Source organism: Benincasa hispida, chromosome 7 (genome assembly GCF_027475165.1).
Source record: "Benincasa hispida cultivar pf3 chromosome 7, pf3_genome.v1.1, whole genome shotgun sequence".
Lineage (NCBI taxonomy): Eukaryota > Viridiplantae > Streptophyta > Magnoliopsida > Cucurbitales > Cucurbitaceae > Benincasa > Benincasa hispida.
In genome coordinates, this window is record NC_143484.1 from 11,628,677 (window position 1) to 11,652,622 (window position 23,946).

At 33.3% G+C, this 23,946-nt stretch overlaps 1 protein-coding gene across 1 annotated transcript; it reads right to left on the reverse strand.

Moving 5' to 3' along the window:
* Nucleotides 1-257: 257 nt before the first annotated feature.
* LOC150034916 (formin-like protein 2) lies at nucleotides 258-4,380 on the reverse strand. The gene is made up of 5 exons (XM_090315940.1): nucleotides 2,771-4,380; nucleotides 2,397-2,604; nucleotides 2,080-2,288; nucleotides 1,398-1,642; nucleotides 258-1,286 (listed from the first exon to the last, which is right to left on the reverse strand). Exons 1-5 carry the CDS (start codon nucleotides 4,143-4,145, stop codon nucleotides 459-461), a joined length of 2,865 nt encoding a protein of 954 aa, XP_090172066.1. The 5' UTR covers nucleotides 4,146-4,380; the 3' UTR covers nucleotides 258-458.
* Nucleotides 4,381-23,946: the final 19,566 nt, after the last annotated feature.

Here is a 23,946-nt window from a genome sequence, read left to right on the forward strand (position 1 = left end):
ATGCTATAGGTCTTTATATGATTTTTAAAATAGAAAAGGAAAAAATAAAAAAAATAAAAGAAAAAGAAAAAGGGTGAATGCACAAATTACTAAATGAAACCAATTTCACATTACTCAAATTATAACCATATAAATCTCAACCAAGTATTTAGAAGGGATCTCATAGACTATTATTTATCTAAATAGATATTAAGCATCTTTTATTAAAAATGAAATCCTTGCTATGAGATCCCTCCCAGAAGTGATGAATGGTAAAATTATATCCAACATTGAACACCAATCAATTTCCATGGCTAAAAACAGATGGGATGAAACTTTCATGTCTTTTTTAAAACTGCTTTGATATGAACATATTTACAAGCAAAAACTAATGAACCAAAATACCAAAGCAGTTTCATGCCAACTTGTAAACATCCATCTTTTGGAAACTACATATATAATCCAAAACCAAAGAGGTCCTAAGATGAGGAAGATGAGCTATCATCATCCGACGAACCATATCGCTGACTTTCACATAATCCGGGAAAAATTGATGGAAGACATGGATTTGAAGGGCCCGTAAATTGACGAGCCGAACCGACTATTGTTCTTTCATTGATTCTTCCAACTTCTTTGCATACCTGATCTAAGATTGCAAGAAAATCCTTTACCACCATGAAAATACGCAGCGGCCGAGCTTCTTCTTTTGCTAAGTTTCCATGGAAGTATTCGGTTATTTCCTTTACCATGGAGAGGACAATGCCCTCTTGGACTTGTATCTTTGCTACTTCTTCAGCTGCCTTCCCCAAGAACCTGTTCATGGAGTCCGAGAAATTTGACCTACTCCCTCCTTTTGACATGTCTTCGTTTAATCGAATGACCTCAGTGATTTTTGTGATCCCTCCAGCAAGTTTCCCTACGTCGTTGCTAAGCACATCTGCATCCATTAATGCAGCTTTTTTCACATTGGATAGCTCCCTGCTAAGACCCGAAACAACTTGAAGACCAAGCTTTCGAAACTCAACATCATTTGTTAAGGAAGATTGTTGAGTTTTATCAGCTGTCAGATTGTGGTCGGAGATGGAGTGTCGATAACCTTCAGCTCTAATAATCTCCTGCACTACGAAATGCAAGAGAGTGGTCTTTCCATCAGTGCCCTTGATATCGACAAGCTTGAGAAGGGTGTCGAGTTTAAAAGCAAGAGCATCGCCTCGGTTCGTGCCTACATTCATCCGATTCCCAGTTTTGAGCACTGCTTCAAGAAGTTTGAGAAACATTCTGCTGTTCTTCAATTCTATACAAGCAGCCTATGCAGAAACAAAGTATTTAGCACAATCCACAAATTTGAGAAAACAGAAGTTCCGGCAATAAGTTGTGGACTGTAGAAAGGAATGAGCAAAAAGTAGCTGCTGAATTACCTCAAGAGTTTCAAATGACCGATCAAGGTACTCGACCTCGGAATCAAAATTGGCAATGTACAGCATTGCATCCACCCTTTTGAATGCAAAGGGTACATCAAGAACTACCTTGAGGAATTTCTCAGCTGGACCAAGTTTAAAAGGTGAATCATCTTTGTATTCTTTCAAATTACGTTCTTCTTCTTCGGTTGGCGCCATTTTTAGTAAACTTTCGAGCAGTTCGGTACACAAAGTGTCTGAATTCCCTGTATGAACATAGCAAAAGAATTGAAACAAACAGGAATAAACAAAAAGTAGTCTCCATTATTTCACTGGCGCATGCAATGCAAACCAGGAAAAAAAGGATACTTGAATCAATATAGAATAATAACTACAGTTTTTATATATGCCAACATGGGAACACTCCAAATTCATTTGATCACTGTACGAAATGATTTCAATGGATTCAAATATACGATTTTCGGCAATTAAGGTCAAGATTACAATAGCCTTAGCAAAGTTTGGTAGGAGCTACTACTCTTAAGATGAATACCAGGTAATAAATTGTCCATTTCCTATAAGCACAAATGTGGGAAATTTTGGATAGAAAGTACTTTGTTTACATCCTATTTTGATCAATTCAATTTTATTTCATTATGGTTCCTAAACTTCCAAATGTATTATTATACTTTGATAAAGTTACCTTCCAAAAGGGCCTCTGAGACTTCTTCAATGGTAACATTAAGTGCTCTCAACAAAATTGCAATATTCTGAGACTTCTTAGGATCAAGAACTCGATTCTCTTGGCTCCCTAAAGCCATGTTTTGACGAACACTACCACTTTCTTTGCTCATCAGATTTGAATTATTGTTATTCACCATAAAAAGTGATTCGATCATTTCCTCATTCAACCTGCAACAATCATTATACAGTTCAAAAAGATGATTCAAAACAAATGTAATGTAATCATTACATCAACAATAAGATCAATCCAAGAAACACAATAAACAAATTTCGTACTGAAAAGAACTCGATTTGATCTGATCCCACACCATGGCTCGATCGGAGCTCGTCCGTACTTTGTCCCAATGCAATGCCTTCAGTTTCGGCTTTGAATTTTCTTCCATTCTCCCTGCATCTCCAATGGTGTTTGATTGCTCCCCTGCTGACATATGAGCTATGTTCTGTGAAAGTATCGGTCTCGATGGCACTGCAAGTACCGGTGGACCTGTTGAGAACATGAATCAAAAATTGAGTACATCATATCCCCTTAAGCTTTTAAATTAGCAATGATTTAACATTAATGTTGTCTTTGTACTAATTTCTAAGATCTTAAGTAAACCTAAGTTCAATGAACATTAAATAGTATATAACGTAGTTCGATTTAATCAAACCTAGATTTGATTCCTTGTTGAGAAGAGAGGAAGATTGAGGGATCTCCCAAAACATTGGAGGTGGTGGTGGTGGAGGAGGCGGGGCTGACGGAACTTTCACCGGTAATGGTTGCTGGTAATCCATCCTAAATCCATTAGAAAACTGGCGAGGCAGCTCCGACAAATCGGAATCTCTCGATGGCGAGTTTTTAGTGTTTCCCGAACCTCCCAGTGGTGAAGAAGCAGAGGACAATGACGGTGATGGCGGTATCGGAAGCGTTGGCAATGGCCGTAAAGGAACGGGGAATCTGATAATGGAGTCAGGCGACTTCGATCTCAAGCTCGTGGGGCTCAACATCAATGGCGGAGAAGGACTATTGGGAAGAGAAACAGAGGGAGAACCAGAATTCAAACTGGAATTATAGCTTTTCCTCAAGAAATTTTCAGTTTCCACATTATGAAACAACTTCAAAGGGCTCAATCTTCTATTACTCCCCATATTCTCCTTCCCGCCGACAGAAGACCCTCTTGGGGAAAAGAACTCTTCATCGTCGTGATCCTCGTCGTCATCATCGTTATCATTACCATCAACATTCCTCCGATAATCTTCGGCGAAATTCCGGCGAGGAAGCGGTGGAAGGGGCTTCAGCTCCGGAGACCCCATTTTCACCGGAGAAACAGACTCCACGATACCACCACCACCATCCTCCACAGTTCCGGCGGCCTCCTCATCAATCTCTCGGGAAGTAGCCAAAGTCCCAAGATAAAGAAATTTGGAGCTGGTAGTGGAGGAGGTTCTGTGCTTGTGAACTCCATCAGAAGTGTCAATATCCGGCGGGTACAGCCGGAGATTATCAGTTCTCGAGGCTTTATCAGTAGCAGAAACTTGTCGGTTCCGCTTCCGAAAGTAGAAAAACAAAGCAACGAGAAAAACAAGAACAGAGAAGACAAGAGAAACAGAGATGACAATGGCGAAGACATGGCGGTGGAGGTGTTGGGAAGAAGAAGTGGGCTGAGGGAAGAGAAGCGCAGAAATGTTTGCCGGAAATGTAGGAAGCGCCGTCGTAGGAGGCGAGGGAGGCGGTGGCGGCGACGAAGGGTAGGATGGAAAAAAGGGTTTAGGGGGAGAGGAAAATGAAGTAGAGGAAAAGGGGAGTTTTGGCTGTTGGTGCTGTGGTTGAGGCAAGGGAGAAAGAGAAGATGGAGCTTGAGATGGAGGTAAAGAAGTCCAAGGGAAAAAGGGTTGGTGCAGGAGGTGGCGGTGGTATCGGAGGAGTAAGCTCCGGTCAGCGTCGGAGACGGCGGCGGAGAGGGATGAGAGAAACAGAGGAAAAAAGGCGAGAAACAGAAAAATCCTTGAAATGGGCATTGTAGAGAGGAAGAAGAAGAGACCCATATGGGAAATCAAGAGGAAAACGCCATGGGAGGGGAAGAAGAAGGTCTAGAAAGGGGAAAATAGAGTGAAACGAAGAAGGAGGAACGAAATAATAATTGGGGAAATGGAGTTTTGATTTGGCAGAGGAAAGATTCTGATAACAATGATCACAGTGGGAGAAGGAAGAAGAGTGAGAGTGAGAGTGAGAGATGAGCTGTACACACAAACCAGGAAGGAGGGAAAAAGCGCTTTCTTCAACACAAAACAGGGGAGGGTTGATGGGGATTCACGCGCGAGGATGGACGCGTGGAGAAGTAGGACTGAAGCGCGCCATAAGATAGCAGAGGATGAAATTACGGAAATAACCCTATGGGATTCACGGTGGGTACAGTGTCTCCTCTATGGTACTTAAAATAGTTTTAATAATCTTTTATTACCATATTTCTAATAACTTTTAATAAGTCTTTAAAATAATTTTAATCAAAAGAAAAAATATATATATCTATATTAGTTTTAATTGTTTGTTTATTATTAGTTTTTCCAAAACAAATACTAATCTTTTATTACCATTCTTTAATACGTTATAAAAAGAGTAATTATAAGTCGCATCTAATTCTATATTTTTCTTTTTTTATAAAATAATAATAATAATAATGAAATTTTTTTATTGAATTGTACAAGCACGTAAGTTTTTCTCGTTTAAAAATATATTAATAGAGCATACAAATTTTTATCTTCAATCAAAATCTTGATCAAAATAAATTGACATAAATTCAAAAGTTAAGAATGAATTTGTAATTTCACCTTCATTTTTGCAGTGCCCGGCGTGTCGTTGAAAAAAATATTTCATTGTCTGATGAATTATAGGAAGGAGTGCAATGATCCAAGATGAAAATAATAGGATGAAAGCTGCTTAGAATAATTCTTGAAACATTTCTTTTGAGCCCCCTCTTACGAAACTTCTGGCAACTTTAGAAGGTTTTCGATTAATCAAAAGTCTGAATATCTCATATATAATGGTAGCAATTGATCATCTTGTAGCCTCAAATTTGATCAATAAGCTGGATGACACAAGAAATGAATGTTTACGCTAGTTTTCAGGAATCTAAAATTTTTTTGAGAGTTTGGATGACTTTTGTGTATTTCATATAAATAGGGATAGCAATTGGTTAGCTAATAACCTAGTAAAACGAGTGAAATCTAATTTTTTATTTGGAATTTGGATAGATCGATTTCCTTACAGTGGTTTGAGCTTTCAGTAAAAGATAGAATTTCAATGATCCTTCAAGGCATAATAGAGATATTTTATCTTTAAAAAAAAAGTATTCTTGTTGTTCTCATTATTGTGTTCTTTCTATTATTATTTTCAAATTGAATTCAATAGATTAATTGATTATGTCATAGAATATGAATACATATCAAGAAAAGGGAAAATAAAAGATTAAATGAACAAGTAGCTATAATCTGCTATGTTGAGTATTCTCCGATTGTTTAAATTGATCTTTGTATTTTAAAAGTGTTGAAATTTCAAATTTTTATCTAATATGTCTATGGCATATTTGAAATCTTTTAAAAGAAATTGATTCACTTAATTTTTTTATTTAATAAAATTGAAGGCTTTAAATTTTATATCTAATAAATCCGTAAATTATAAATTAAACATATTAAACATAGAATCGAAAAGTTAGAAAAATATTGGAAACAAATGTAAAAAGTTTATAGACTAAACTTATAATCTAATCAAATATTTTAGATAGGCCACTAATGCATATTATTATTTTTTTTAGTAATAAAATTGGATAAGGATAAACTTAGATAAAAATTTAGAGGAGGAAAAAGCCATTATTAAATCAAATCTATAATATGTTTATTATTATTATTATTATTATTATTAACCACCTATATCAAACAAATCAATACCAATGGGAACAAGATGTTAATAATGAAGATTTTTAACTTGCTGACACAGTGTAAAGGCTATTTATTAAATCAAATCTATAATATGTTTTTTTTTATTATTATTATTGTTATTATGATTTATTTTATCATTATGAATGATATATATATAGAGATTTTGACGTCGAAGTTATTCTAAAGATAATATATTATTTCGAGGATGTATCGAGATTTAAATGTATAAATTTTAATTAATATCTATATTTAGATATATAAAACAATTAATGTTTAAAAATTTAAATTTATATGTTTAGTTTACTATTTTTGTATATAGAAACTAAATAGAAATAATTAATTAAATTGAAGAGAAGAAGTAGTGTAGTTATAAATTAAATTTAGCATTATCTAACATATTGTTATATTTATTAATTATTTAATCACAAAAATATAAGTAAAGGATTATTTGTATATTAAACATTAATTTATTATTTAATTTAATTACTAAATATAATTAAACAAATATAAATTAATTAAAATATTATGATTAATAATAAAATTTATATATAACAGTTAAGATATTATAAAATATTAAATGTATTAGTTAAATTTTATTAAGTCAAAATAATATATTTGAATTTAACAATTAATTAATAATGTTTAGTTGATATTAATTTATTAATTAATCTTTCATCTCTCAAGTTTAAAATTTTCACACACATGGGCGGTATTATAAAATTCTTGTCATAGAGTTTTAAAGTCATCTACCATTGGTTTTAAAAAGTGAAATAGTGTGAAATAAACAATTATATTATGTCTGAAATACATTGGCAAAACATGTAAAACAAACGTGCACTAAAAGTTCATAAATATTAAATAAGCATCGTAAGAATGGAGAAATTAATTGATGTGATTATTAAACAATGTAAACATTGACTATATATATATATATATATATATATATATATATAAATGTTAATAAAATGATTTTACTGTGTGGATAAATAGAAACAGAGTATGTGAGGCAAGAGAGTGAAGTTGTAAACTCCAAAGAGATATGAAGTCCGAGAGATTATGAACTGTTGGAACCTACGTTATAAGGAATTAATAAAGCATAAAATTGATTTTTTTTACGTCTTGTGGCCTACGAACTCCTTGACCGATAAGAAGTGAAACCCTGACTCCTTGGCTAAATACCTCCTTAAAAATTAAATTTATACAAAAATATCTTTGAACTATTTAATCTCTAATGTTTAAAAAATGTACCTCACCAAACACATATTTACAATGAAGCACAACTTTTATTTTTATTTCATTTAAGAAGTTTTTTAATTGGATTCAAACATATATCTTTTCCAAATTCTTGTTCTAAAAGTTAAATTTACCTTGTACTTTGCAAATTCCTCCTAAATAAGTCTTTATCTTCTAACTCTTAGAAAATAAAAATAATTTAAGATATTTATAAACTTTTATTTCAATTTTTTGTTTTGTCTACCTTTTAGAATATTCTTATATCATTTTTATAGAATTTCAATTGTGGATGGAATATCATTTTAAAAACAAACATGATAAAATCACTTTTTCTATCAGCCCATTCAAACAAAATTATTAATTTAAGGTATGTTTGGAATAGTTTCGTGAGTGACGGTTGATGATCCAAACTATTTTTTATAAAAATTAAAAAACAAAAAATAATAGAAAAATGAATTATCTAAAAAGTTGATTTTGAAGAAATGTTTCTAAGATAAATTATCCAAAAAAATGATTTTAAAGTGATTAACAAAAACTGTCATAAAATATTTATGATGGGTAGATCATTTTAAATGCAATGCAACAAAAGAAATTGTAATTTAAAATAATTTTTTAAAGAAAATATAAATTAAATAATATTTTTATTAAACATACATATATATTTAAAAAAAAATACTATAATCGAAAGGCAAGGGAGTTGGGTTGTGTTAGGTGTTGAGTTATTTATTTATTTTTTTCTTTTATTAACTTAAAATACTTAAATTTGTGTACAACACATACTAATAACTAAAATTTCATAAAACTCAAATATTAAATATCAAAATTCAAGATATCTATTACAAACTTCATAAAATATTATAGAAATATATATGAGTTATAATATATATTTTATAAGATTAGAAATTCGGGTTGAATCGGGTAACTCAAAATTTTAAAAGTGTAACTCGAATCAACCTAACTTGAAAAAAAACATAAAAAAAAGTTCAATCCAATCTAATCCGAAGTTAAAACTAACTCAATCAAACTCTTATAATTTGAATTGAGTGACCCAAATTGTTCAAATTATCAGATTATTTGAAAACTCTAAGATAATCTTATTGGTTTCTATTTTTTCTCTTTAAGTACTCTAATAATTGTCCAACATAAAAATGAAAAAAAAAATTAACAATCTTTTTAAGAATAAAGAAAAGTGTTCAGATCTTTTTTTTCTTATGTAATCTTTTTATTTTTTATTTTCTTAAAAAAAGATGCATAATCTTTGGGGGAATGTTGAAGAAAAGAAGGCTTTTAATAGAGAATTTTTGGAGTTAATGAAGAAAGCAAGTTGCACCAAAGTTGTTGTGCATAAATTTCTCTTCTTTCAAGAATTCTTTTGTAATGTGACAGACAGTGGGCCACACATAATTGACCAAATCATTCTTTTTAATAGTAAAAATGCCTTTTCTCCCCCCTCTATTTCCTTTATTTTTTCTATTATAATTATTCCATAAAGTATAAATTATAAAATTATAATTCCTTTTTCTTTATAATTGTGGTCTTTTATTGGAATGTTGGTGTGGATGCCAAATATTCTTTCTTTGAAGCTATACTTGAGAGTCACTTGGACATTCTTAAAGTTACTTTTTTTAAAAAAAAATCTTTTTTTAGTACGATACCGTGAGAGGATCGATAGATTCAAACTTGATATATTCATCGATTACTTTTCTCATAGTTAAGATCATTTTAATTTTAAAATATAAAGTTTTTTTTTCTCAGATCTTGAGGTTGATAGTACAAGCACTATACTAGTTGAGCTATGCTCATGTTGGCTTTAAAATATAAAGTTTATCGATGACTCTTTGATGACTTTAAATTACTTTAAGAAACTCTTGTCAATCGCTTGGGAGATAATAGGTAATTGGTTTTTTTTTTTAAAAAATGACTATGGCAATAAATTTTAAAATTTTCCTTTTCTGTCACCTATTTTCTTCTCAATTTTATGAAAATTATTATTGTTTAAGTACTATTTTGGTATGCATTTTGAGAATTGTTCTTTTTTTTAATTGATGTATTTTTCTTTTATTCTTTTAACTCATCTTTGGTAGTCATTTAGTTTTTTTTTTTTATTTTTTGTTTTTGAAAATTAAGCCTATAAACACTATTCCTACCTCTAATTTTTTTGCTTAGAATTCAAGCCAAATTTTCATAACTAAAAAAAAGTAGCTTTTAAACTTATTTTGGTTTGTTTTTAGAATTTAATCAGGAATTTAATCATTGTATTCAACAAAAATGCAAATCATTCGAGCGAAAATATGTTTAATCTTCAAAAATAAAATACAAAAAAATAAAATGATCAACAAATGGGACCTTAATTATCCAAATTTACTTTTTATTAAACTCCTTCCCTATTGTTTTTGTCGACTCTATCTTATTTTCTTTTTCTTTAAAATTTTATCATTCTCTCTTCCTATTTTTTTTCTTTCCCAAACTTTTGTATGTCTCTCTCCTATAAATATTTATCATTCTTTTTATAACATTTTCCCTCTTTCTAATAATTTATCTCTTAAGTGAATATGATAAATCGAAAAATTGAGCCGATCGATAAAGGTCGATTGAACTGAAATCAGTTAGTCGAAGAAAAGGAAGGGATTGGTCGACGTCGATTCAGGCAAAAATCCAAACAGAAAATTTTCAAAAAATTTAAAGAGTTAAATAATCGAAGAATGACCGGTTTGCACTCCTCGACGATTGAGGCCAGTTTGAACATTCACTAAATCGACCATAGTCGGTTCGATGCCGGTTTAATCAGAAAACCGACACTTGTTGCACCCGTATTGTCTCTGTTTTTAATTTTTCTTCTAAAATACAATATCTTTCTCTATTTCGAAAAAGGAAATTCTGACTAATGAATTAAAGAAAAACCTAAAGAATATTACTAAAATAGTTTGTTATTTGAGATTATGGCTACCATATTTTTAGGATGGGGGTTTGGTGAGATTTTGTTCCCATCTCACCCTTTATATACACCTACATAAACTATCCAACATCTGATTTGGTAGTCACAAAAATAAAAGATAATTAATTGAAAAAAAGAAAAAATTATTTCAAATAGTAAAACTGTTGAAAATATTTATAAGATATAACCAAATTTTAGAACTATCAATGATAGACACTCTATCAGTGTCTATCAAGTCTAGCAGTGTCTATAGTGATATTGATAGTTTTAAAATTTTACTATATTTTGTAAATATTTTGGTTTATTTTTTATATTTAAAAATGGTAAAAAAAAAAAACAAAAACAAACAAACTGGATAGGGATGTTAGTTACAAAATAAAAAATAAAAAAAAAAAAAAAAAAAGGAAGAAGAAGACGACAAAACGTATACTTAGTTACAATTAATAAGACATAATAATTAAATAGAGATAGGAAGGATATGATATATATAAAGAAGGTTATATATAACCTAGCTTTAAAGGGAGTTTCTAGTTCAGAATGATAAGATCAAGCAAAAAGAAATTTACAGTCCAATGTGTTACCATATATATGAGATTATCGTGTATATTGAGCTCTAATTTTGACTTTAATTTCTTAGTATGCTTACCTTCCTTTTATGCTTCTATTTATTGTGTATATATGTTATGTATTATGCAATGTAAAGAATCATTCAACGATTATTCAATAAAATATCGCCAAGTTATTATGGTATCTGAGTACTAAATCTTTAGGTGACTCATTTCGTCGCCACCATCTCTGATACATCTTTGTCACTGCTCCAACTCACGTTGCATGTACTCAGATCCACCGTCGATCGTCCAGATCCTCAATCGCATGGGTCTCTGGTCGTGGTTTAAGCTCATGGGTCTCTTTTTTTCGCAGAGTCTCATCCGTTCATCGAGTTATTTTTAGATTTGTCATGCAACACTATCTGTTTTCAATCTTCCATTCGTGGTGTCTTCGTCCGATCTCCTCCCTTTCGCATAGCAATGCTCATTGCCAACTTTGATCTACTCAAATCTTCTATAATCTGTACTGCATGAACACCGCCACTACTCTACTCACGACTTCGTCACCAGTAGATCCTCTGCTTCATCTAAAACTTTTGTCAACGATCAACTAGCATTGTTTGTCGTCGCTACATACCAGATCTGCTGCTTATCTCTACTTGTCTTCTATTGTTGGCTGCCACACCTTTGCGAGCCCTCCACTATAGGTCTATTATATTGTGATTTATGTAACTTGTAGCTTGTAAATTTTTTAAACAAATTATTAATAAATAAAGTATCATTATTTTTCAAATTAGTGTTTTTGTTAACTGTATAACTAAAAAAATTCAATAAACTAAGATCTAAGGTTATTTAATGTAACTTGAACAGTATGTGGTTGACATTAAGTGGATTATGTTCAAGTAATAATCTAAAAGGTCTATGGTATATGGATAAGGTTAGAAGCCTTGTCCTGGTAACATAATGGATTTGTAAATGTTACAAATGTTGTAAGTGTTAGAATCGATTTGATCCAAATCGTTCATGTCAAGACATGTAAGTGGAGATATCCTATACAATGAGTTTATATAAGACCGGACCACAAAATACATAATCTCTCTTTATAACACCGTTAAATGAAAAGATCAATATTTCAAACGATAATCATATAACTCGATTTTAATCTTGAGCAAGTTACGAACTCCAACTCATTAGGGTCGTTCTTTGATTTGTATGAGTGAGAGTGATCTTTGTTGCTGACTCAATATGCTACCATTTTGGGGATGATACCAAGTAAGGAGCTGGAAACATAGTTTCATAAGATGGAATTCACTCATTTTGAACTTTAGAGTAAGTAGATAGGTTGTTCCTTTAAGTGCTGACTATGAGACTTGAATACTGAGAACTTACCCTCTCACTGGCTCAAGAGAGATTTTTTTTATGGTCGGACCATAAACTGAATTGTTCATCATAGGATCAGTGATACTTAAGGAGCAAGAGGTAATTATAAGGGTAAAACAATATTTTGACCCAACTATAATTACAAACAACTTGTAAATGGTTGACTTATGTATAATGGTTAAATCAATGCACACATAAATATTCTACCGTTCATAATAGTGTAACCATGGGTCTTTAGTGGAGTGCCCCATAGTTAATGAAGGTTGATTAATTTTTTTAGGATTTAATTAATTAATCATTGGAGCTTATAATAGTAGGTCCATTAAGTCGCCTGCTAGCTCACAACGGGTTAAAAAAGGAAATTAAGTGTTGAAAGAATTTGAAATGTTCAAGTTAATTAAGAGAATTAATATTAGTTGTTTATGATACAGTTAAAATAATGTATAAGATACATTATAATATAAAGTTAATTTAAAATTAGATTCAAATTTCAAATTTTATAATATGACAGTGTTAATATTTGAATAAGATTCAAATATTAAATTAATATGAATTGGATTCATATTAATACTATAGGTTATAATTAATTTGAATAAGATTCATATTAAGACTATAGGTTATGGAAGAATACGTACATTAGAATATGATTTTTATATATATACACATTAAATTAATTAATTAAATTAGATTCGATTAATTACTATTTAATTAATGAATTATTTAATTAAATCAGATTTAATTAATTAATATTTGATTATTAAATAAATTAATTCAATTAGATTTAATTAATTTATATCTAATAAATAAATAAATTAATTAAATTTTGATTTAATTAATATTTTTAAAATAACTCCTATAAAGTTGCAAAGGAATGTTGAGTGGAAAGGGGAGTTACAAACTCTTAATATTAAGGGATTAGATCATAAATTTGAATCTACTATTTTTCCATATAACGATTACTCTCACTCCCAAATTCTCTCAAAATCTCTCTAAAAAGAAAAGTTCTCTGTAGAGTTGGTTTTCCATTCCTCACTTTCACAAAGAAAGGTTTCCACAAACCTCATTGTCCAAAGAGAATAGCAGAGAAGGCAAAGTGATGATGTCTTGTTTGTGATTTTACGTTTGTGCTGTGAAATTCATCAAGATCGAGGGAAGTTCAAAAGACTATTCTTCAGAGGTTAATTTCTTTTACTTGTAGTTTGCTTTTCACAACATGCTTAATCTTTTTCTAATTCTGGAAAAAATCTTTTCTCCCAAATTCAAAGACTTTGCGATAAAATGCTTCCGTAGAGATTCAATCCCTTCATATTATTCTTCCTGAGTTTGTTTGGTGCACTAAAACAATGAAGAAGAAGAAGAGAACAGAAAAAGGAGAAGGGATTTGTGCACTTGTTCAATGTTTTAACTCAAACCAGTTGTAAACTACATGGCCATAAATTTATTACTTGTAAACTACATGACTATTAATTGTCCTACAATTGGGTGCATGTACTGCCACAAACAAAGTCAGATTTTGAAAATTTGTCTTATTTGACTAGCTCATCCTCGAGATAGATCCATCAAACCAAGGGACTTATCTAAGGTTGATTCCTTACCTATTGTTGTTGTTGTCTTCTCTTCTCGGGGCCTTTATTTCTCTTAGATTTTTGTTTAGTAATCTTCAAAATCTACCAAGTCAGGTCATCTCCTCCAATTTCCTTGCTCTTTTCAGTTAATTCATGAATTCTTGATTATGCTGTTGGGGTTGATGCCCTAAATCTCATAGGGTTCTATAGTTTGTAAACATTGTATAAACAAACTCTTATGTGATTAATAATATATGATATTTTATTTACTTTGTCTATAAAATATGTGATATTTTAGTTATATTAACCAAAACCAATAAACTAACATTCAAGGTTATCATTGTAACTTAAACATGTATGTGAAGACATATAGGTGGATCATATTTAAGTGATAACCTAAATGGTTTGTAGTAGATGGATAAGGTTGGGTACTTTATCCTTGTGACACTGCGAATATGGCTCGCTTTGTAGGTGTTACAATTGTTATAAAGTGCTACAAATGATCTGATCCTGCTCATTCATGTATTAGACATGCGAGCGAGGATATTCTATACAAAGAAGTTTGTATAAGATCGGATCACGAAATGTTCAGTCTCATTATATAATGTCGTTCATAATAGAGACTTACATTTCACAAGGATGACCATAGGTAACATGACCTGAATCCTGAGTGAGTTGTGAACTCCTACCTATGAAGGCGGTCCTTTGATTTGTATGGGTGAGAGTGGCCAGATCGCCAACTCAAATAGCCTACCATTTTGGGGATTCGTCTGATTGAGGAGCTGGGAACACAGTTACACAAGATGGAATTCACTCTTTCCCCGAAGCAGGGGTAAGTAGATAAATTGCTTCCTTAAGGGTTGATTCCGGGTCTTGAACAATGTGGTGCCACACCCTCTCTTGTCCCTAGAGGGGTTTAGTCATAGTGGGACTATGATATATTGTTCATTAAAGGGATTAGTGGTACTTAAGAAGATAGATGTAACTAGAGGGGTAAAACGGTAATTTGGCCCAACTATACTTACGAGCAATTTGTGAAAGGTCATCGTACTGTTGATTGGTTATATCCAATGGACATAGAAATATATCTGTAGTGCGAAGAGTGCAACTGTCGGTCTGGATGGTGGATAATGTAATTAAAGAGTTTAATTAATTATTCATATATCGTTGGAGCTTTAAACTACAGGTCCATAAGGTCCCCATGGTAGCTCAAAAGGATTTAGTTGAGAATCAGTTTTTGGGTTAATTTGAATTGTTCAAATTAATAAGAGTGATTTAATTATATATGATATAATTAAATTGTTTCAATTATATATGATATAATTGATACATTATAGTTTAGTGGGAGGAAATAAATATTTGAATGAGATTCAAATATATTTTCTATGAATGTGATTCATAGTTGTTAAATTTAATATAAATATGATTATATTAAATATCATAAAATAGAGAAAATAAACTATAGTTTATATTGTATATGATACAATATAGAAACTATAACTTATATGTTATATTTGATATAACATATAATTTAATATAAATATAATATGATAAGTTAGTTATCATATTTATTTACATTATTTTATTTTTATTTGAATAATAACTTTCTTCTTTTCTCTCCAACCACCTTAGTGGGTGGTTATTGTTTCTGTGGCAAGAGGAATAAAAGAAAATTGGTTTTCTTTTCTTCCTTTACGACTAATGTTTTGGAGATTGATAAACGATCGAAAGTTACAGAAAAGTTCTATGTGTTCTTTCAATTTTCTTCCTCCACATCTAAACTCTCCCTTCCAACCAAAATAGTCAGAGTCCACTACTCTTGGGTTCTCACCCGAGAATACCAAAGACTCTTTATGGTATTGTCCCTATTACTGTTCGAGATATTTTGAAGAAGGCCTTCAAGAGATGTTTCTATTCGAGGCTCGTGACTGATCGAGGGAGTTTCACGAAGAAAGGTTCTTCAAGGGTAATGTAACTTGAACCTCTTTTTCTTGTAAAAAGCATGTTGTAGTTTATTATAAATGCATATCTATTGTATGTTTACTATAAATTTAGTTTTCAATAATTAATGAAATTTGGACGATCCGCTTCCGCTTAAGGATCTCTTCAATATGAGTTCCTTCAATTGGTATCAGAGCCAGGTTGTTGGTTTCTAATTCCAAATTTCATTCTTGTATTGAATTCGTGCATTTTTGGGCAATAAATTTCAATCGAGTTTGTACATTTGTTTAAGTTTTGAGTTGCTCGTAAGGTTTCAGAAGAAGGGTTGCAGTGCGTTTCGATGGAGAAGACGAAATGGAGGAACGGAAGTTGCCACATCGTGTAGCTAGAGATAAATGATCAGATAGCTTTTGTTATGCAAACATGTAGAGTTTACTACAGGATCGTGTAGCATTTGCTAAATGATAGCATAGCTAATGCTATGCGATCATGTAGAGTTTGCTACACGATCATGTTGCGTTGGCTGCATGATCATGTAGGTGCTCGCTTGGTAGACAATCATGGGTATTTGATACTCAATGCATCCTTGCGTGATAAGCGGTTATGTAGACTATCATGCTCATCGCATAGTCATTAGCTACATGATCACATAGTACATGATACTCGATACATGGATGTTTACGACACGATCGCGTAGACTTTCATGCTCATCGCATAGTCATAAGCTATGTGATCACATATAAACGATAGTTTATACTCGATGCCTCACTGCTCAATGATCAGGCGTTTGCTACACGATCAACTGTAAGGGTTCTCTATGGAGCGGTTCAAGACCCAGTTCACTTGTTTCGAACCGGTGGACTTTTTTCTTTTTCTTTTTTTTGTAATAGATTAGCCATTTAATTTCCATTTTGAGATGTTCTATCCCGGTCCATCAACTTTAGTTTAAATATACATGTGATGTATGTTTATTTTATATGCCATAATATATGTCATATAGTTTTAAAACCCACCATAGGCTATGCATTTATTTTCATGCATCATTTTATATTATAAGTGTTATAATATATTAGTATGCATGATTTAAATTACATAAAGCATGCTCATGAATACATATACTTGCATAATATAATATAAGAGTTATAGTATATGTATGCATGCATTATAGCATATCCATGCATCATTTATATTATAAGTGTTATAATATAAGGTTGAATGATTGTATGGAGTGTATGCTATAGCATAGTTCATTACTTAGTTATATAAATGTTATATATTAGTAATGAATGAACATTGCATGAAGCATGACACTATCTTAGGTTAAATTATAACTGTTATAATTAACTTATGTATGTCTTTCATATAATGATTAGTTTTAATTGTTTCATTTACTTATAATTGTTATAATAAATGAAATTAGAATTAAAATCAATAATAAAGAATTGCATGCAAACCTTAGGCTTTAATCATGTTTTAAAATTATTTTAAAATTTGATTGAGATAGACCTAAGATCACGTTTCTAATGAGATTAAAAATTTAAGTTTAATCTTTTAAATCAGTTTAATAGGATTAAATTGATTCCTAATAAAAGATTAAATATGTAACAAATGTATCTATAAGAGACATTTTGTCTAAGGCTGGTTCTGGCTAGGCTGAGATATTTAAGTCGATGGAAACGTCGAACCTCTACCTGGGAACCTACCTAGAAAGGTGAATTAGATAGATTTGTTACATGCATGCAAGCTTGATGAAAGTCTATTAAAGAGTTTAATAAGACTTGAATAAAACTTGTTTAATCATCAAAGACAAGATTTGTTTTTTAGCAAATTAAACAAACACTTAGATAAAATCAGTAGCCGGATTTTCTAAGTTAATTAACCCTAGGTAGAACACTCAATGGGAGAAAAATGAGGTATATGATACTTCACTTTAACCTCTACATATTTCTCCCTAAAAGTTCACACCGTGAGATCTACTCTCGGCCTCGAGGCACCATGGGTGTCCCTCTACGGGTGGCATTTGGGTAGGTCAATACCAAGGCAAATGGAGAGAGTGTTTATAGTAAGTCAGAGCAAGACGTGTGACAACATATCCTTTGGTCTCTTTCATTAGTTGGATAAAGTTTCATGCATCGCCTCGAGGCATCGTGGGTGTCCCCCTAAAGGATGGCAGTTTTGCATGACGTTTTATTTGATCTCCATAAATAGATAGAGTTGCTTTAGTCTCTTGTTCCAATCGGCTTTTCCCTAAAGTTGTCTCATTGGGGCGGACTCTAGAACGTAAAATGAAGGGTTACACTTACATAAAATTGTTAAGGATGTTAACAAGTTATAAACTGAACAATGGTGACTATTAGTTACAGTTACAAGGAGTTGTTTCTATTTAATGGTTGGGAATACCTCATTTCAGTGAAGGGGCACTTGATCACCCTATGGTGACTTTTGTCTTGCCTCACTGAAGCATCATTGCAAAATAGATGTCATTTAGGGTACACTAGACTAGTTTGCTAAAACTTGATTGGTTTTCTTATAGTGGTTTAATACAAGTAGACTAAATTAAGTTTGTTCTATTTCAAAAATTTAAATGGCTACCATTAAACTTAGTTTACTTGCCACTGACAAATTAATTGGTGAAAATTACGCTAGTTGGAAAAATACGATCAACATGATTCTGATCATCGATGACCTACGTTTCGTCCTAATGGAGGAGTGTTCTCCCATTCCACCTCCTACTACTCTTCGAAATATTCGAGAAGCATATGAGTATTGGACAAGGGCAAACGAGAAGGTCCAAGCGTATATCTTGGCAAGCCTTAACGAAGTCTTGGCCAAAAAGCATGAGCTCATGCTCATGCCCATACCCGTGAGATAATAAAGTCTCTGAAGGGAATGTTCGGACAACCGTCCGCACAGCTCAAGCACGATGCTCTTAAGTACATCTTTAATGCCCGTTCTCAACATGATGATCCATTTCAACGTGGTGGAGATGAATGGGCTAAGCATCGATGAGGCCAGCCAGGTTAGCATCATTCTGGAATCTTTACCACAAAGTTTCTTGCACTTCTGTAGCAATGTTGTTCTGAATAGGATTGACTACAACCTCACCACTTTGCTCAACGAGCTACAGACTTTCCAATCCTTGTTGAAAAACAAGGAGAATAAAGGTGAAGTAAATGTTGCTTCATCTTCCAAATAGTTCCACAAAAGTTCAACCTCTAGAACTAAGTTTATACCTTCTTGCTCCAGCACCAAAAAGTAGAAGAAGAAGAAGGTGTTGGTATTGATGTCCTAATTCTCCCGGAGTCTCGTTGTTTGTAATGATACACATTGTTTTATGAATAAAATAAAAGTTATTTCATTCTAGCATTTACTTATATCCAATAAACAAAGCTCCATGGTTATCTTATATAAACTTAAGCATGTATATGTGATATACAAGTGGATCATGACTTAAGTGATAACCTAAATAGGTTTGTAGTATAAGGATTAAGGTGGGATACCTGTTCCTGGTGACACTACGGATACGACCCGTTTGTAGAGGTTTGCAAGTGTTGTAAACTACTACAGATGATAGATCCTGACCATTCATGTGGAGACATGTGAACGGGGTGTCCTATACAAAGAGTTTGTATAAGACCGAACCACGAGATGACTAGACTCTATATATAATGCCATTGATACTAGAGAGTTACATCTCACCTAAACGACCATAGGTGACAGGACCTCAATCCTGAGTGTTTTGGGAACTCCTGCCTTTGAGGGCGGTCCTTTGATTAGTATGGGTGAGAGTGGCCAGATTGCCAACTAAACATGTCTACCTTTTTGGGGACTTATCTGATCTGGGAGTTGGGAACTCAATACACAAGATGGAATTCACTCATTTCTCGAAGCAGGCATAAGTAGAGAGATTGCTCCCTAAGGGTTGATTCCGGGGCTTGAACATAGTGGCCACATCTTATCTTTGGAAGAGAGGACTTAGTCATAGTAGGACTATGACTTATGTTCATTAGAGGATTCGATAGTACTTAATGAGTTAGATGTAACTACAGGGGCATAACAGTTATTGGCCGAGATGTATTTACGAGCGATCTGTGAAGCGTTGTCGCACTGTTGATTGGTTAAGATGGACACATAATATATCTGTGGTAAGGAGAGTTCAGCTGTCAGTTATTCACGTACCGTTGGAGCTTCGAGCTACAGGTCCATAAGGTCTCCTTGGTAGCTCAATGGATTCAGTTGAGGATCAGTTCTTTGTGTTGATTTGAAATGTTCAAATTGACAAGAGGTAATTCGATTATATATGATATGATCGGTATGATGTATGAGATACATCTAGTGGAGGATTAATGTAAATGAGATTTACATTAAGTGCCATGGAATAGAAAAAGAGCTATGGTTTATATGTTTCATGAGATGAAATATTAAAACTATAGGTTATAAATATAATATAGTAAGTTAGTTATCATTTATATTTATAATAATATTAATTATTGGATAATTAACTCTTTTTCTCTAATAACCAATTGAGTGGGAGGTTATTGGTGGTTTCATGGTAACCGTGAGATAAAAGGAAAAATGTTTTCCTAATTTTACTAAGTTTTTCAAAATTTTGTTTTTGAAGATTTTCCAATCTCGAAAAAATACTCACGAGAAGTTGTCAAGTAAATTGGATTTACTAAGCGACAACATGGATTAAGGTAAACGATCGTGGAGTGTTAATAGGCGACAGACACTCAACTAAGTGATGAGCTAAATGATCGCATAACTTTTGCTAGACGATCGCTTAGCTTTTCCTAAACGATTAGGCATCAACCTATACGATAGATTATTCCATCTCCCACTTACTCAATCATTTTACAAGATTGTGGTTTCTCCTTCTTTCTACCTCAAACCAAGTTTACACAAAGCCCACCCTCTAGATTCTCATACTGAGAATACCAAGGTAGCCTTCTTGGTGGTGTCATACTCAACTCGACACTGTCGAGGTTCTATGGAGACCATTCGTATTATTCGAGGTGTTCGTGACCTAGGCGATCGCTAAGTTTGAGTGCGCGGTGAATGTGCAGTGTAGCGGTCGTGTTGGACGAGCGTTCGTCTGTTACTGTGTTGTTGTGATCGGACGTTCGTGATCAAGGAGCTTTGTGATGAGTCTACAAATGTGTGTTACTCTTGTCCTTGATCATTTATAGTAGCTAGCATGCTGTAATTTCTGTATTTAATGTATAACCGTATGTTTCTATTTGCAATTGTAATTGTAAAGTTCATATATGATTGTAATTTAGAATGATCTTTCCGATACTCATGGAAATCCTCGTGTTCCATTTCCTTCAATTGGTATCAGAGCCAAGTTGTTTTGATATTCCAAATTTCATTTCGGTTTTGAACTTCTTTTACAGTCTTGGTGGATTTTTTGCATTTGTGTTTAATTGCTAAGTGCATTTGTGGATGGTGTTGATGAATGTTTTGGGTTTAATTGCCTTTATTTAAAGCTTTCTTCAATTACAAAGTGTTAATTTGTAAGAGCCCTTGTGCTTTTGGGCGTAATTAACTTGAAATCAAGTATATAATTCAAAGAGTTTGAGTTTGTCAAGTCGTTCGTGATGAAGTTTCGAAGCATAGAGATGCGGTTCTCAACGAGGAAGAAGACCAAAAGTTGGTTGTATTGTGTAGCCTAAGGTAAACATTCATTGGGATTTATCTAAGCGATCGTGTAGATTTTCCTATACGATCGTGTAATATTTACTAAACGATCATTGCTAAACGATCGGGTAAATCGTTTACTCTATTGTGTAGTGTTGGTTGCCCGATCGCATAGGCGCTGGAGGTAGACAATCGTAGTGGGAGCATGTGATGCTCATCGTTTAGTAAAAGGCGCGCGCTAGGCGATCGTGTAGTTAGCAAGCATCATCGCTTAGTTACTACCTACACGATAGCGCGGTATACGATACTAAGGCATTCGCTAAGTTATCTTTTAGGCAATGGTGCTTTGCCGGATCGTAGTTGTTTAGACGATAGCGTAAGGCGTGCATTGTGCGGAGCGCTAGGAGATCACGTACCTCGGGCTTCACTGCTTAGTAAAAGGTACACAATAGAGCGAAGCATTTGTTCTTTTGTGTAGACGATCACGGAGAGTTTAGTACATGATGGTTGGAGATGCGTTGCTTCACTCGGACGGTTCAAGACCCGATTCGCCTGTTTGAACTGGAGACTCCTTGTTTTTGTAATAGTTAGCTTTTATTTTGTGGTTTTAGGGAAATTCTACCCGGTTCATCAACATTTATAAATTATACATGTGATGTATGGTGCTTATATGGCAAATTGTTTGACATATAGTTTAAAACCCACCTTAGGTTGTGCAATTATTCATGCACCATGTATTATAAATGTTATAATCTAGCATGAAGAAATACTTGAAAGCATGCGCATGCATCTGAAATATAAGAGTTATATTTTGGCTAACATACCTGATGTTTTAGCCAAAAGGGTTGAGAACATGGTCATTGCATGCGAGATCATGGACTCACTACAATATTTTTTTGAACGTCAGTTCTTACTTTTCGAGCATAAAAGGGATGGATGACGAAACGAGTAGTGTCAGTTGTTCTGACACTGATCCTACTACTCTTCAAAAGTGGAGGTGATCTTGGAGACGTATTTGGTAGAGAATGATGATTTTGCCTGGATTTTAGATTCGGGTGCTACCAATCATGTCAGTTCCTCTTACCAAGGATTCAGTTCCTGGCAAACGTTGCCACAGAGAGAGATGACTCTATGAGTCGGTACTGGTGAGGTTGTTTCAGCTGTTAGACAAGAAACGTTATCTGTTACTGGATAATGTTTTTGTAGTTCCTCATATTAAGAGGAACTTAATCTCGATTTCTTGTCTAATTGAACAAGGGTATACCGTCTCCTTTTCTGAGAATAAAGTGTTTATTTTCAAGAATGGAATGGAGGTTGGTTATGGTTCAATGGAAAGTAACTTATATGTACTAAGGTCGTTAGTAATAAAAGCCTTGTTTAACACTGAAATGTTCAGTATAGTAACAATAGCTAAAAGACTAAAGGTTTCTCCTAAAGAAAGCGACCATCTTTGGCATTTAAAGTTAGGTCACATCAACCTCAATAGGATTGACAAGTTGGTGAAAAGCGGACTTCTAAAGAGTTTAGAAGAAAACTCTGGTATGTGAATCATGCCTCAAAGGCAAGATGACCAAACGACCTTTTACTGGAAAAGGTTACACAGCCAAGGAAGCCTTGGAGCTTATACATTCAGACCTCAATGGTTCGATGAATGTTAGAACTCGGGATGGGTATGAATATTTCATCTCTTTCATAAATGATTATTCAAGGTACGGGTATTTCTACCTAATGTAGCGTAAGTCTAAAGCCCTTGACAAGTTCAAGGAGTATAAGGTTGAAGTTGAAAACTTGTTAGGTAAGAAGATAAAAACACTACGATCTAATCGTGATGGAGAGTATATGGACCTCCAATTCCAGAACTATATGATAGATGATGGGATTGCATCCCAACTCTCGGCCCCTAGTACACCTCAGCAGAATGTGTATCAGAAAGGAGAAACAAAACCTTGTTAGACATGGTTTGGTCTATGATGAGTTATGTTCATCTTCTAAACTCGTTTTGGGGTTTTGTAGTGCAAATTTCATGCTATATCCTGAACAACGTTCCCTTAAAAAGTGTTTCTGAAACACCTTTTGAGTTGTGGAGAGGACATAAAGGTAGTTTGTGCCACTTCAGGATTTGGGGCTGTCCGACACATGTGCTAGTACTAACCCAAAGAAGTTGGAACCGCGTTCGAAGGTTTGCCTCTTTGTAGGCTACCCCAAGGAAATGAGAGGTGAATACTTCTATAATCTAAGTGAGAATAAAATGTTTGTTTCTACAAATGCTGTCTTTTTGGAAGAAGACCACATGAGGGATCATAAGCCATGAAGTAAGCCCATTTTGCGTGAGATTTCTAGTGAGACTGAGACTACTAAGGGTTCAATAAGAGTTGTTGAATAGGCTGACAGATCAACAAGAGTTGTTGAGGTCGGAACGTCTAGTCAACTAGCTCAAGAGTTGAGACTGCCTTGATGTAGTAGAAGGGTTATGAATCCACCAGATCACGACATGGGTTTGACTGAAGCCCAAAATGTCAATTCGAATGATGAGGTCGAGGATCCTTTGTCTTTTAAGAAAGAAATGGAGGATGTTGAAAAAGATGAATGGGTTAAAGCCATGAACCAGGAAATGGAGTCTATGTACTTCAATAATGTCTGGGAGCTTGTTGATCCACCTGATAGGGTAA